At 40.8% G+C, this 17040-nt stretch overlaps 1 protein-coding gene across 1 annotated transcript in view; it reads right to left on the bottom strand.

Moving 5' to 3' along the window:
- Positions 1-14175: 14175 nt before the first annotated feature.
- LOC311129315 (ly6/PLAUR domain-containing protein 1-like) overlaps positions 14176-17040 on the bottom strand; it is a gene marked incomplete at both ends in the record, with an annotated part of 37923 nt that continues 35058 nt past the window's right edge. Inside the window, one exon of the mRNA XM_084161595.1 lies at positions 14176-14432. Within this exon, the coding sequence (XP_084017721.1) occupies positions 14176-14432 (257 nt within the window). The remainder of the gene's footprint in view (positions 14433-17040) is intronic.

Genomic DNA, 17040 nt, shown 5'->3' with positions numbered 1-17040 from the left:
AATTACTTTCCCATTGTTCCTCAACTGTAGTGTATGATATACCATTTTCTAGCTCTGAGTCTCTACTTTTATCCAATGTAAAAACACAATTTAAAATTTTACTACACAAGACCGAATTTAGCCGGTCAGTCACAATTGATAGTAAGAAGATTATTTGGAGCAGTTCTGTTAGACTTCAGTGCAGCTTTTGATGTCATTGATCATAACCTAATGCTGAAAAAAATATGTAGGTGTTATGGATTTGCATCCTCTGCCTTATTATGGATTGAGAGTTACCTATCTAATAGAACACAGAGGCATTTTGTTATGGAAGCCTCTCTAATGCAATTTCAGTTGAGTGTGGTGTTCTGCAGGACAGCCAGCTAGGGCCATTATTGTTTTCTGTTTTTACTAATGACCTTCCACTGACCTTGAATAAAGCCTGTGTGTCTATGTACGCTGACGACTCAACAGTATACACGTCAGTTGCAACAGTAAAATAAATAACTGACACTGTTAACAGAGCTCCAGTCAGTTTTAGAATGGGTAACTAAAAATAGGCTGGTGCTAAATATCTCAAAAACTAGAAGCAATCACTCGCTCAATGCTAAACCTCATTTAGATCTATTATTGAATAATGTGGCGATTGAACAAGTTGAGGAGACTAAACTGCTGGGTGTAACCCTAGATAGCAAGCGGTCATGGTCAAAACATATATACTCAATGGTTGCTAAAATGGGAAGAGGTCGGTCCATGATAGGGCGTTGCTCTGCCTTCTTGACATCTCAGTCGACCAGACAGGTCCTACATTAGGTCCCTATTTTTGCCACCTGGACTACTGCCCAGCTGTGTGGTCATGTGCGGCAAAGAGGGACATAGGTAAATTGCAGTTGGTCCAGAACAAAGCAGCACGTATTGCACTTCGATGTACATGGAGGGCAAGTGTCAGTGACATGGCATGTAGAGGTAAACCGGATGGACATCATGAAAATGATTGGAGAGGTTGAGGGTAGAGGACGTTCAGGAGTAAAAACGAACAAAATAGAATTATTGTAAAATTGACTGTGTCCATAAAATGTAAATAGTATGTACAGTTGAAGTCGGAAGATTACATACACTTAGGTTGGAGTCATTAAAACTTGTTTTTCAACCACTCCACAAATTTCTTGTTAACAAATTATAGTTTTGGCAAGTCGGATAGGACATCTACTTTGTGCATGACACAAGTAATTTTTCCAACAATTGTTTACAGACTATTTCATTATAATTCGCTGTATCATAATTCTAGTGGGTAAGAAGTTTACATACACTAAGTTGACTTTGCCTTTAAACAGCTTGGAAAATTCCAGAAAATTATGTCATGGCTTTAGAAGCTTCTGATAGGCTAATTGACATCATTTGAGTCAATTGGAGGTGTACCTTTGGATGTATTTCGAAGCCTACCTTCAAACTCAGTTTCTCTTTGCTTGACATCATGGAAAAATCCAAAGAAATCAGCCAAGACTTCAGAAAATTAATTGTAGACCTCCACAAGTCTGGTTCATCCTTGAGAGCAATTTCCATATGCCTGAAGGTACCACGTTAATTTGTACAAACAATAGTACGCAAGTATAAACACCATGGGACCACACAGCAGCTCAGGAAGGAGATGTGTTCTGTCTCCTACAGATGAACATACTTTGGTGCAAAACAATCCCAGAACAACAGCAAAGGACCTTGTGAAGATGCTGGAGGAAACAGGTTGGAACCAAAAATCTCAAATTTAGACTCCAGACCAAAGGACAAATTTCTACCAGTCTAATGTATATTACTCATGTTTCTTGGCCAAAGCAGGTCTCTTCTTCTTATTGGTGTCATTTGGTAGTGGTTTCTTTGCAGCAATTCGACCATGAAGGCCTGTGACTTGAACTCTGTGAAGCATTTATTTGGGCTGCAATTTCTGAGGCTGGTAACTCTAATGAACTTATCCTCTGCAGTAGAGGTAACTCTGGGTCTTCCATTCCTGTGGTGGTCCTCATGAGAGCCAGTTTCATCATAGCGCTTGATGGTTTTTGCGACTGCACTTGAAGAAACTTTCAAAGTTCTTGACATTTTCCGGAATGACTGACCTTCATGTCTTAAAGTAATGATGGACTGTCATTTCTATTTCTCTTTGCTTATTTGAGTTGTTCTTGCCATAATATGGACTTGGTCTTTTACCAAATAGGGATATCTTCTGTATACCCCCCCCCCCCCCCCCCCCCCCCCCCCTCCTCCTATCTTGTCACAACACAACTGATTGGCTCAAATGCATTATGAAGGAAATAAATTCCACAAATTAACTCTTAAGAAGGCACACCTGTTAATTGATTTGGTTGAGAGAATGCCAAGAGTGTGCAAAGCTGTCATCAAGGCAAAGGCTGGCTATTTGAAGAATCTAAAAAATATTATATTTTGCTTTGTTTAACACTTTTTTGGTTACTACATGATTCCATGTGTGTTATTTAATAGTTTTGATGTCTTCACTATTATTCTACAATGTAAAAAAATAAAGAAAAATCCTTGAATAAGTAGGTGTTTCCAAAGTTTTGACTGGTACTGTATATGTATGTGTATGTGTGTATATGTATATATATATATATATATATATATATATATATATATATATATATATATACACACACACACACAGTGGGGAGAACAAGTATTTGATACACAGCTGATTTTGCAGGTTTTCCTACTTACAAAGCATGTAGAGGTCTGTAATTTTTATCATAGGTACACTTCAACTGTGAGAGACGGAATCTAAAAATTCCAGAAAATCACATTGTATGATTTAAGTAATTCATTTGCATTTCATTGCATGACATACAGTGGAGAAAAAAGTATTTAGTCAGCCACCAATTGTGCAAGTTCTCCCACTTAAAAAGATGAGAGAGGCCTGTAATTTTCATCATAGGTACACGTCAACTATGACAGACAAAATGAGAAAAAAAATATCCAGAAAATCACATTGTAGGATTTTTAATGAATTTATTTGCAAATTATGGTGGAAAATAAGTATTTGGTCAATAACAAAAGTTTCTCAATACTTTGTTATATACCCTTTGTTGGCAATGACACAGGTCAAACGTTTTCTGTAAGTCTTCACAAGGTTTTCACACACTGTTGCTGGTATTTTGGCCCATTCCTCCATGCAGATCTCCTCTAGAGCAGTGATGTTTTGGGGATGTCGCTGGGCAACACAGACTTTCAACTCCCTCCAAAGATTTTCTATGGGGTTGAGATCTGGAGACTGGCTAGGCCACTCCAGGACCTTGAAATGCTTCTTACGAAGCCACTCCTTCGTTGCCCGGGCGGTGTGTTTGGGATCATTGTCATGCTGAAAGACCCAGCCATGTTTGATCTTCAATGCCCTTGCTGATGGAAGGAGGTTTTCACTCAAAATCTCACGATACATGGCCCCATTCATTCTTTCCTTTACACGGATCAGTCGTCCTGGTCCCTTTGCAGAAAAACAGCCCCAAACCATGATGTTTCCACCCCCATGCTTCACAGTAGGTATGGTGTTCTTTGGATGCAACTCAGCATTCTTTGTCCTCCAAACACGACGAGTTGAGTTTTTACCAAAAAGTTATATTTTGGTTTCATCTGACCATATGACATTCTCCCAATCCTCTTCTGGATCATCCAAATCCACTCTAGCAAACTTCAGACGGGCCTGGACATGTACTGACTTAAGCAGGGAGACACGTCTGGCACTGCAGGATTTGAGTCCCTGGCGGCGTAGTGTGTTACTGATGGTAGGCTTTGTTACTTTGGTCCCAGCTCTCTGCAGGTCATTCACTAGGTCCCCCCGTGTGGTTCTGGGATTTTTGCTCACCGTTCTTGTGATCATTTTGACCCCACGGGGTGAGATCTTGCGTGGAGCCCCAGATCGAGGGAGATTATCAGTGGTCTTGTATGTCTTCATTTCCTAATAATTGCTCCCACAGTTGATTTCTTCAAACCAAGCTGCTTACCTATTGCAGATTCAGTCTTCCCAGCCTGGTGTAGGTCTACAATTTTGTTTCTGGTGTCCTTTGACAGCTCTTTGGTCTTGGCCATAGTGGAGTTTGGAGTGTGACTGTTTGAGGTTGTGGACAAGTTCAAACAGGTGCCATTAATACAGGTAACGAGTGGAGGACAGAGGAGACTCTTAAAGAACAAGTTACAGGTCTGTGAGAGCCAAAATCATGCTTGTTTGTAGGTGACGAAATACTTATTTTCCACCATAATTTGCAAATAATTTCATTAAAAATCCTACAATGTGATTTTCTGGAGAAAAAAAATCTCAATTTGTCTGTCATAGTTGACGTGTACCTATGATGAAAATTACAGGCCTCTCTCATCTTTTTAAGTGGGAGAATTTGCACAATTGGTGGCTGACTAAATACTTTTTTTCCCCACTGTAAGTATCAGAAAAGCAGAACTTAATATTTGGTATAGAAACCTTTGTTTGCAATTACAGAGATCATACGTTTCCTGTAGGTCTTGACCAGGTTTGCACACACTGCAGCAGGGATTTTGGCCCACTCCTCCATACAGACCTTCTCCAGATCCTTCAGGTTTCGGGGCTGTCGCTGGGCAATACGGACTTTCAGCTCCCTCCAAAGATTTTCTATTGGGTTCAGGTCTGGAGACTGGCTAGGCCACTCCAGGACCTTGAGATGCTTCTTACGGAGTCACTCCATAGTTGCCCTGGCTGTGTGTTTCGGGTCGTTGTCATGCTGGAAGACCCAGCCACGACCCATCTTCAATGCTCTTACTGAGGGAAGGAGGTTGTTGGCCAAGATCTCGCGATACATGGCCCCATCCATCCTCCCCTCAATACGGTGCAGTCATCCTGTCCCCTTTGCAGAAAAGCATCCCCAAAGAATGATGTTTCCACCTCCATGCTTCACGGTTGGGATGGTGTTCTTGGGGTTGTACTCGTCCTTCTTCTTCCTCTAAACACGGCGAGTGGAGTTTAGACCAAAAAGCTCTATTTTTGTCTCATCAGACCACATGACCTTCTCCCATTCCTCCTCTGGATCATCCAGATGGTCATTGGCAAACTTCAGACGGGCCTGGACATGCGCTGGCTTGAGCAGGGGAACCTTGCGTGCACTGCAGGATTTTAATCCATGACGGCGTAGTGTGTTACTAATGGTTTTCTTTGAGACTGTGGTCCTAGCTCTCTTCAGGTCATTGACCAGGTCCTGCCGTGAAGTTCTGGGCTGATCCCTCACCTTCCTCATGATCATTGATGCCCCACGAGGGGAGATCTTGCATGGAGCCCCAGACCAAGGGTGACTGGCCGTCATCTTGAACTTCTTCCATTTTCTAATAATTGCGCTAACAATTGTTGCCTTCTCACCAAGCTGCTTGCCTATTGTCTGTAAAGTCCATGGAGAATAAGAGCACTTTCTCCCAGCTGCCCACTGCACTGAGGCTAGGAAACACTATCACCACCGATAAATCTACAATAATCGAGAATTTCAACAAGCATTTCGCTACGGCTGGCCATGCTTTCCACCTGGCTACCACTACCCCGGCCACCAGCTCTGCACCCTCCGCTGCAACTTGCCCATGCCCCCCCCCCCCCGCTTCTCCTTCACACAAATCCAGACAGCTGATGTTCTGAAAGAGCTGCAAAATCTGGACCCCTACAAATCATCTGGGCTAGACAATCTGGACCCTTTCTTTCTAAAACTAGGCGCCGAAATTGTCGCAACCCCTATTACTAGCCTGTTCAACCTCTCTTTCGTAACGTCTGAGATCCCCAGAGATTGGAAAGCTGCCGCGGTCATCCCCCTCTTCAAAGGGGGTGACACTCTAGATCCAAACTGTTACAGACCCATATCCATCCTGCCCTGCCTTTCAAAAGTTTTTGAAAGCCAAGTTAACAAACAGATCACCGACCATTTCGAATCCCACCGTACCTTCTCCGCTATGCAATCCGGTTTCCGAGCTGGTCATGGGTGCACTTCAGCCACGCTCAAGGTCCTAAACGATATTATAACCGCGATCGATAATAGACAGTACTGTGCAGCCGTTTTCATTGACCTGGCCATGGCTTTCGACTCTGTCAACCACCGCATTCTTATTGGCAGACTAAATAGCCTTGGTTTCTCAAATGACTGCCTCGCCTGGTTCACCAACTACTTCTCAGATAGAGTTCAATGTGTCAAATCGGAGGGCCTGTTGTCTGGACCTATGGCAGTCTCTATGGGGGTGCCACAGGGTTCAAATCTTGGGCGGTCTCTTTTCTCTGTGTATATCAATGATGTCGCTCTTGCTGCTGGTGACTCTCAGATCCACCTCTACGCAGACGACACCATTTTGTATACATCTGGCCCTTCATTGGACACTGTGTTAACAAACCTCCAAACGAGCTTCAATGCCATACAACACTCCTTCAGTAGCCTCCAACTGCTCTTAAACACTAGTAAAACTAAATGCATGCTCTTCAACCGAACGCTGCTTGCACCCGCCCACCCGACTAGAATCACTACTCTCGACGGGTCTGACCTAGAGTATGTGGACAACTACAAATACCTAGGTGTCTGGTTAGACTGTAAACTCTCCTTCCAGACTCACATTAAGAATCTCCAATCCAAAGTTAAATCTAGAATCGTTTTCCTATTTCGCTACAAAGCCTCCTTCACTCATGCTGCCAAACATGCCCTCGTAAAACTGACTATCCTACCGATCCTTGACTTCGGCAATGTCATTTACAAAATAGCCTCCAACACTCTACTCAGCAAATTGGATGTAGTCTATCACAGTGCCATCCGTTTTGTCTCCAAAGCCCCATATACTACCCACCACTGTGACCTGTACGCTCTTGTTGGCTGGTCCTCACTACATATTCGTCGCCAAACCCACTGGCTCCAGGCCATCTATAAATCACTGCTAGGCAAATCCCCGCCTTATCTTAGCTCATTGGTCACCATAGCAACACCCACCCGTAGTATGCGCTCCAGCAGGTATATCTCACTGGTCATCCCCAAAGCCAACACCTCCTTTGGCCGCCATTCCTTCCAGTTCTCTGCTGCCAATGACTGGAACAAATTGCAAAAATCTCTGAAGCTGGAGACACTTATCTCCCTAACTAACTTTAAGCATCAGTTGTCAGAGCACCTTACCGATCACTGCACCTGTACACAGCCCATCTGAAATTAGCCCGCCCAACTACCTCATCCCTATATTGTTATTTATTTTGCTCATTTGTACCCCAGTATCTCTATTTGCACATCATCTCTTGCACATCTATCATTCCAGTGTTAATACTAATTGTAATTATTTTGCACTATAGCCTATTTATTGCCTTACCTCCATAACTTGCTACATTTGCACACACTGTATATATATATTTTTTCTGTTGTATTTTTGACTTTGTTTTGTTTTACCCCATATGTAACTCTGTGTTGTTGTTTTTATCGCACTGCTTTGCTTTATCTTGGCCAGGTCGCAGTTGTAAATGAGAACTTGTTCTCAACTGGCTTACCTGGTTAAATAAAGGTGAAAAATAAAAAAAAATAAAAAAAAATTGTCCTGTAGCCCATCCCAGCCTTGTGCAGGTCTACAATTTTATCCCTGATGTCCTTACACAGCTCTCTGGTCTTGGCCATTGTGGAGAGGTTGGAGTCTGTTTGATTGAGTGTGTGGACAGGTGTCTTTTATACAGGTAACGAGTACAAACAGGTGCAGTTAACAGGTAATGAGTGGAGAACAGGTCTGTGAGAGCTGGAATTCTTCCTGGTTGGTAGGTGATCAAATACTTATGTTATGCAATAAAATGCAAATGAATTACTTAAAAATCACACAAATGTGATTTTCTGGATTTTTGATAAACATTACAGACCTCTACATGCTTTGTAAGTAGGAAAACCTGCAAAATCGGCAGTGTATCAAATACTTGTTCTCCCACTGTATATTTACAAAAAAACATATGGGGGATTGGAGGTGATGCAGACAATTACATTGATGGAAGTTCAAATCTATCTGCAGTATTAAAGCTGATCTACCCCCCTTAAAAAAACAACAACAAAAAAACATTTAAAGTGTCAGTGACATGCACGTCAATCTCTCCTGGCTCAAAGTTGAGGAGAAATTGACTGTATCACTATTGGTCTTTGTGCAAGGTTTTGATGTGTTGAAGGTGCCGAACTGTCTGTTCAAGCAGTTAGCACACAGTTCGGACACTCATCGGTACAACACAAGACATGCAACCAGAGGTCTCTTCATAGTCCCCAGGTCCAGAACAGAGGCTGGGAAACGCACAGTATTAAATAGAGCCATAACTACATGGAACTCTCTGCCACCCCTGGTAACTCAAGCTAGCAATAAAACAAGAAAAAAAACAGATAAAAGAACACCTTACTGCACAAAGGGGACTGTGAAGAGACTCAACCATTTTATATATCTTGTATTTTAATTTGAACTGTATTATGTATTATGTACTGATATGTAGTTCAGTCCTTGGCTAATAATGTTCTGTACTATGTAATGTTTCATGTGGACACCAGGAAGAGAAGCTGCTGCTTTTGCAGCGGCTAATGGGGATCCTAATAAATACAAAATACCAATCTAAAATCGTCTAAGAAAGTATTTTTTTAACATCCTTCGTTGGGCTGGATGTGTCAATGTGTAGTTCATACATGCATGCATAATCTATGAGGAGAATTACTGTTTTATCTCAATTAGCCACAAAATCCCTAGTTTGAAAGCGGCTGTTTTCATGAAGCTGTGCCACACCTTTTCCCGTACATTTCCCCCCACGTGGGCCAGCCCCCTAGCAATTCGAGTTCTAGCCAATGAGTTCTAGCCAATGAGCTTCAGCCCCTCGCATTTGAGTGACAAGAGGGCCTACCCAGCGTTATCCAATGAGGTTGCAGGGTGGGCCCAACGGCTCAGTGGACACATCAGAAAGAGACCACTTTTGGCTCATGAGTGCTAATTTCAGAACTACTGGCTAAAAAGTATACAAAAGTACCAGAAAATCTCTTTAAAGCACAGCCAAATTGAAATGGATGGTTATTTTTTTTTAAATGTGTCACCCAAATGTCTATCACTGCGCTTTCAAACATTTAAAAGCACATGAAAGTTCAGAATGGAATACAATGTCAGATATCTGTTTTTTTATGGAATAAATGCCTACGTTACCTTGGAAATAATGGATGACGTCCGCCTCGTCCCTTTGCGGAGTTCATTTTTTCAAGGCAATGTACAGAACGGTGGCATTTATCCCACTTGTACCACAGTTGCCAAAGAAAACAATATGAAAGCACACATTTACCGGTATGAATACTTTTTTATTTATTTATATTTTTATAAGCAAATTCATACTTTCTCATCTTTTAGTTGCTAGAAACGCGATGCAGTCATTCGTTCGATATTTGTGGATGCGACCCAGTCGTTCGTTCTTTATGTTCCGTTGCCATGCTCAGTGGCAACGTTCTTATCCCTTGCTTGCAACCTCTTCAGCCAGAAAAAAATTACAGTTTATTCCGTTCCGTTTGTTTAAGCTTTTTATCCTGCTTATACCACAATTGCCAAAGAAAACAATACTATAAGCACACATTTACCAGTAGAAATAAAACATTTTCATTGATATTTTCATTTATATAAGCAAATTCATACTTTCATCTTTTGGTTGCTAAAGATGCGACCCAGTCGTTTGTTCAATTAGTTTTATATTTATGGATGCAACCCAGTCGTTCGTTCTTTATGTTCCGTTGCCATGCTCGCTGGCAACGTTCTTATCCCTTGCTTGCTAGCTAGCCCGCTAGCTATGGCTAACACAGTCACAACCTCTGCAGCCAGAATAATAGCAAAGTAGCTGTTTTCTATTGACATTCATTTGGATACATCCATAACAATGAGCTGATAATGCCCGATTTTGCCTGGCATAGCTAGAAAAGTTTGCCTTCTCTTCAGGACACTTGACACTGTTCATTTGAGGAGATCACGTTGCATATCAAACACTGGGCTAGAAGCTAGCGAAATAGTTTGTTGCTGGCAAACCTGCAAATATGACAACCAAATTCAAAAATATCAGTTGCTGAAAACAGCTGGTCAAACTAGAAACATGGGAGGATTTGACAACATAGCGCCACTTGCGTCATGACTGCAACAGTAGGGACCAGAGAAATTCATGTTCATCATTCACCACGTTAGGTCATCTGATGCTCAAAACAATGTCGCTGCAAAAACAAAAGTAATGCTAGCTAGCTATGTTTTTTTCGTCGTTGGACCTGCGTTCACAATGTATCCAATTTTGGTTTGTGTGGTTGTTGGTTTAGCTTTCTGTAACTTTGTAGCAAGTACGGTGTGTAGGCATGTGTAGGCGCTTATTGTGTCATGATCGCAGGGTGTCCCGACATCTTTTCCAACTGTCCTGTTATCTTGTTTTAATGTCCATTCTAGAATGCCATTCTAGCCAATCAGAAATGACTATTCAACAATGCTGTGGTACAAAACAGATGAATGTGTCATCACTGTGCTTCATCTAATAGCAGAACCATGATTGCAGTTGAGGTTAAATTAAAAGTTAATAGCGCAAGTGATCATTGTCCTTCGAGATTCTCTGCAGATTATTACAGAAATTGTGAAGATCTCCACAGAACTGCGACGACCTATGCATGCTATCTTGAACATGCACACTTTATGTGATTACATAAGAAGAAATTAATAGTTTGAGTAACCTCAAAATGTGTCCATGGATGTGTTACTCACTTTAAGGTTGAATGTTACATTAGTTTGTAAGATAGTCTTAACTTTAGACTATTTACTGTATTACAAAAGTAATATTCAATTGTGTTTGGTTGACAACACAACCAAATATCAACATTTAAAGGAGATGCATCTACTGCTTAAATAGTACCATCTGAGCCACTGGCTTAATCCCATTCTTTAACTTTTGTTTTTGGTTGCGTTAATCCAACAAATCATTTGTTAACTTGTCGACAAGTTAGTAGCTATTTATTGAATTTCAAAAGTGATATTGAATTGTGTTTTGATGTCAATGCAACCAAATATCAACATTTGAAGGAGCTGCATCTTCTGCTTGGATAGTACCATCTGTGCCACTGATAGTCTGGCTTTAATTCCAGTTTGTCTACAAATGAATACTTGATATGTTGAATTCATGTCTCCATCTCAACCAAAAATGTAAGTTAAAGAATAGGACTAAATCAAATCAAACTTTAAATGCACTTTAAATAAAGTTTTATTTGATTTAGTGCTATTCTTTAACTGTTGATTTTTGGTTGCACTGACAACCAAACACAATTAAATATCACTAACCAAACACAATTAAATATCACTAAATATCATTCAATTTGAAAATCAACCAGAACTTGAAACCCTAGGCCTATTGTATTGTTTATTTTTATTGTATTGTTTATTTTTAGTTGAATTCTGGGTTGAATTGAAACAATAGCTGTTAATGACTTTGCAAATGCTATATAGGCCTAAATAGCATCATTGATGATATGAGTGACAAAGTATGGTCACATTTCATTTGCTCTGTTAAACCTACCCTTTGGAATGACTTCAATAGCAACAGTGAATCTATTTAGTTTTTTAGTGGAGTTCTCGTAACAATCATTCTCACGATAGCACATTGGTAATAGTCAGCGACAAATATCATAGCTAAGCAGGGTTAAAACCCTGGATGGGATACCAAAGGGTAGCTGTAGATGGATCAATTCTCCAGTAGGAGGTGCTGCCCAGCCTATAGTTTTTTTCTGATAGTGGATATAACGTTGAAGATTTTAAGTTGTTTTATACGGCAAGGTTTGTCTATGCTGAAATGTGGTTACCATGACATAATCCTGTGGTTGAAATTACACCCTTAAAACAACAGTTTACATTAATGACCTTTTTCAAATCCAATGTATTTGCCAAGCAGATTCCACATCACAATACATTGACAAATTACGTTGAAACAACATTGATTCAACCAGTTTGTGCCCAGTGCGAGGCTACTGTCCCAATAACCTCGACTTGTCCACAGCCGTACAAATAAATATTCAGAGTATCTCTCCCATCCATAAAAAAAGTCACCACACAAACGAGCAGAGTATCTGGTGTGTGTGCAAAATAAAATTATTGCACAGTATAAATAAAAACAGTAGACAGTAAAAACAGAAGCAGGTTAAGTTACAGAGTAGGCTACAAAGCGTATCTCCGAATGGCGCAATGCATTATCCAAACAGGTCTGGACAGGTTTGTTCTTTACGCATGGATGCTTACATACGTTGTCTTTATATTATTGTAATCTTGTCTTGTAAATAAACTTTAGTAAAGACCTAAACATTACCAACAGGAAAAAAAGTGACATGCTGGGAGGACGACGTGGTGTACTTTCCTCCAAATCATTGATCATTGATAATTCGCTAACTGAACCTCAATAACCTACTTTAGGCACTACGACTGTACCTACTGTGGGCACATGGTCACATTATGAAAATGCATGGATAAAAGCGGCAATCGATAAAAAGTGCAAAGGAGCACGCATGCAATGCAAATGGCTAAAAGTAGCCTAAAGTGTCCTTTATATTGAAGCCTACATTAGCCTATATTGGACAGTGGCCTCACTCATGCTTACAGAAAGCTATGCGCCTTTACGCATCAGTTTCGACATTTTTTGCACTTTATTGATAGCTGCAAAATACCCCCAAGCCATACGACTGCTGAACAATTAATGAAATGGCTACCCGGACTATTTGGATTGACCCCCACCCCCACCCATATTGCCTCAACTAACATTGACTCTGTACCGGTACCCCCTGTATATAGCCTCGTTATTGTTCTTTTATAGTGTTACTTTTTTTTTTTTTTTTTTTTACTTTTGTTTATTTAGTGAATATTTTATGAACTCTTATTTTCTTAAAACTGCATTATTGGTTAAGGGCTCGTAAGTAAGCATTTCACGGTAAGGTCTAGACCTGTTGTATTCAGCGCAGGTGACAAATACAATTTGATTTGATAAGAGGGGCTTAATATGCTTCTTGGCTTCGGTTATGAAGTAGAATTGATGTGGTGAGTCAATACAGTCAAGAATGACTTCTAGGTGACCGTGAAAGTTGAACCAAAGGAGAGCCACTAAGCTGTCTTCTGTATTACAGTATTCAATCAATCGGAGAGGGATACAGTGTGTCCCACGGCAACAATCTGTCACAAGCTGATTTGTAAGTGAGGTGCCTCTACAGACTAAAGACGTGAGGAGTCTAACATATTACATGCAGTCGAAGCACAGTCAGGATAATTTTTTACCAATTTCATCTCGTACTGTACATTGGAAAAGTTGGAACATTGAAAAATCTTCGTATTTGAAGTGTTAATTAGAGTGATTTCTTTCCTTGACATGAGATAAACACTTCTCCATACTGTAACTTATTATCACATTCACTTAACTGAAAACTATTTGCTCAACATTGTTCATCATGACTTGGTGACTGCATTGTAAATTGTGTCCAAAGTATACTTTTCCATTGATTTGCATGGCATCCATAACTGACCACTTACAGACTCGACGACTTCCTAAAATGGATGCCGTAATTTTAAAAATGGTCAGTTAGTTTTGGTTGGTTTATTTGGGTTTTTGTTCATCTTATGTGTCTGTAGTCCAGTTCACTTTTATAGCGTGATTGACAATTAGAGACAATGTTCCCGCTGTCACAGAGACTCAATTGGAAATTACCTTAACATTTCTACACGTGCAATCTTTAGCGCTTCAGCGATACAGATTGAATAGAGCCCTTACTGTACAAATATTCCTCGTCCAGTTCATCTACAAATATACATATCACCTTGTAGTGCCCTCAGTTGGCCAGTCAATGTGTCAATCAGTGATGTCAATGTAAAGATCAGCCCCATAGAGTCCACAGAAAAAAAGTGACCTGTTGGAAGTGACGTCACTCCATGGCCACTTCACTTCCACTGACTTTATAAACATATTTGGGAGGTTCCTTCAGAACCTTTCTTCAATCAATGTCCTTTGACCTTTAGTTGCTGTCCTTATTAGGACATCATCTAAATACGGTGTCCATATTAGGACAGTGTCATACATCCATTGAAGATATAGACACCGTACAGGCAGGATAACCTTTCACTGAAACACAGGCTCAAAAGCCTCAAAAGCTGGACCACAGTCTTGATGAGACCAAACCAGCCAATCATAGCCTCTCAGTTGAATATGGAGTGTGGGCGCATGAGGAAGGGAAGAAAAAGGAGGGAAAGGCTGTGTAGCAGGCTTAGAGATGAGGCGGCAGAGGGAACTCTGTTTCTGGAACTCTGTTTCTTCTGACGGGGTCCATTACAGAGGGGTGTGTTGCAGCAGCTGATGCACACAGAGTAGAGCTTCCCTGTGCAGAACTGCTGGTAGCCAGATGAGGCGATGAGGCAGGCCCCAGACGAGGCACAGGACTTGCGGTAGTGCTTCCCTGGAACAAGAACAGAAACGTGGCCATTAGATGCTGTATGCGCTACACAGGTGTAGTGCTGCCAGAGCGTGGGGGAGCAGCACTCCCTCACTTTTTTCAATTTGAGGATACACAGAGCTGGTAAAACTATTTCTGGAAATTTTTGATCAATTCTAAATAAATGCTATTTAAAGGGAAACTTCACTATAGTCATTACTAAATTAATATTATTACTTTTTTGTCATAAACATAAAAATGATCCAAACCACAACCTAGAACGAGCACATTTTCATTTCACTGGTAGAATCGAGAAGTTTCGACTTCCTGTGTATTTGGCTGCTCATAGTGAACCACAAAGTCCGGCATTCATAACGAATGCAGATACCGCCTGCTAGGTAGAGGGAGCGTGGCCACAAACTTGGATGATGCAGTTGTTTACTTCGAACGACCAACACATTAATCTCATAACTTCTCTAGGCAAAATTGTTTTGAAAACGTTTGTTTTTCTCTAACTTTTGTCATCATGCCTATGTGATGTTCTGTGTCTGGCAGTGCTAATTACAAACAAGCGTGAAAATGAGTTATTTTCAGCATTCTACCTACCAGAGATTTACCCCGATGCTGCCAGTGGCTTGCAGCTATCACGAATGACCCTGCAATGTTCATGATACCGGGCTCTTGAAAGATTTTGTAAAATATTTTGTCAGGATGAATTTGCTACAGATACTCTGCTGTAGTATAATCATATTGTGAGAGGACAGTGCTTATCTTTTAGACCTCAATGTACATTTAGACCTGTGGCATACAATGTAGGAAAGACAATTTGCTGAATCAGACTGATACTTATGGGGGAATAACCAGTGTTAACAGTACATGCAAAGCAAAGCATGAAATGCAAGAATAGGGAGAGGCCTAAAACGCAGTGGCGACCCGTCATTCAGGGCTCTGCCCCACATGTTTTGAGCTCCACCCGTTTAGCTATAAATAAATACATATTTTTTATTATTTTTTTTGCCTGTTTTGCATGTTATTTTGGCATTAATACGTGTCACATATCAGTTTGCAAACATCGGAGAAAAAAAATCATTGAGTTAATAAAGCCGCATACAAACATGGTCTCTTTTTTGCTTTCTTGAGTAAGGCAGCTCCAAAATGCAGGTGTTTCAGCCTAGCTCAGTGCTTTCTGAGGTAGTGGGGCAGCCAGCAGAAAATACGGAGCGTAGGGGTTGGTAATGTTCTCTAGTTGCGCCGTGATTGGCTCCGTGTTCTGTCACTCATGGGGACACTACGTCACCGCAAAATCTACGGGGAGAGCTAAAAAATTCAAGCCATAGAGTTACATTAGAAGTGCCCATCCAAGAAGGCTCAAGGTCTTTGGCCACAGATCAAAAGGACGTCAAATCACGTTATATCTACAGTAGCTTTGATTGGACTGATCATGTCAACATTATACTTTCAAAATCTTAGCTAGCAGTCATCATCATGAATCAAGTCGACAATCTACTGGCAAATCCTTTTCAATCCTTGTCATATGAAGAGAAATTATGAAGAGAAATTATAGATAAAATGTATCGGTGCTCATCAGCCATTGGACATAAACATTACACAACAAGTTGGAAATCGCAAATGAGTGGTTTGGAAGGAATCAGTATATTAACTGAAAGCATTGCAAAGCAATCACTAGCCTGGTATTCAGTGGAGTGGATGTGTGGTCAACGTCTGGGTTTAAGGGTCTCTTTTCCAAGTTTAAAAGGATAAACATTCAACATTGGCCATGCTATCAATCCAGCATGATTTCTGCCGCTTTCAAAACAACTGGAAACTCGGAACTCTCAGACTTCAGTGAGTTCAAGACAACTGGGAAAAAACTAGCTCCGACTGGGAAAATAGGTTTTGAACGGTCATCCAACTCGGAATTCCAAGTCGGGAACTCAGGCCTCTTTCTAGAGGTCTGACCTGAAGATCACTAAGGTCATGATTCAACCTTTTTTCAGAGTTCCCAGTTTTCTTGAAAGCACCATAAATTCAGATTTTTTTTTTATTTCACCTTTATTTAACCAGGTAAGCCAGTTGAGAACAAGTTCTCATTTACAACTGCGACCTGGCCAAGATAAAGCATAGTAGTGTGATAAAAACAACAACACAGACTTACATATGGGGTAAAAAACATAAAGTCAAAAAATACAACAGAAATATAAATATACAGTGTGTGCAAATGTAGCAAGTTATGGAGGTAAGGCAATAAATAGGCTATAGTGCAAAATAATTACAATTAGTATTAACACTGGAATGCTAGATGTGCAAGAGATTATGTGCAAATAGAGATACTGGGGTGCAAAAGAGCAAAATACATAACAATATAGGGATGAGGTAGTTGGGTGGGCTAATTTCAGATGGGCTGTGTACAGGTGCAGTGATCGGTAAGGTGCTCTGACAACTGATGCTTAAAGTTAGTGAGGGAGATAAGAGTCTCCAGCTTCAGAGATTTTTGCAATTCGTTCCGGTCATTGGCAGCAGAGAACTGGAAGGAATGGCGGCCAAAGGAGGTGTTGGCTTTGGGAATGACCAGTGAGATATACCTGCTGGAGCGCAGACTACGGGTGGGTGCTGCTATGGTGACCAATGAGCT

This window comes from Coregonus lavaretus (assembly GCF_964263955.1).
Source record: "Coregonus lavaretus genome assembly, chromosome: 5".
Lineage (NCBI taxonomy): Eukaryota > Metazoa > Chordata > Actinopteri > Salmoniformes > Salmonidae > Coregonus > Coregonus lavaretus.
This window is presented reverse-complemented; position numbering and strand designations above follow the sequence as displayed.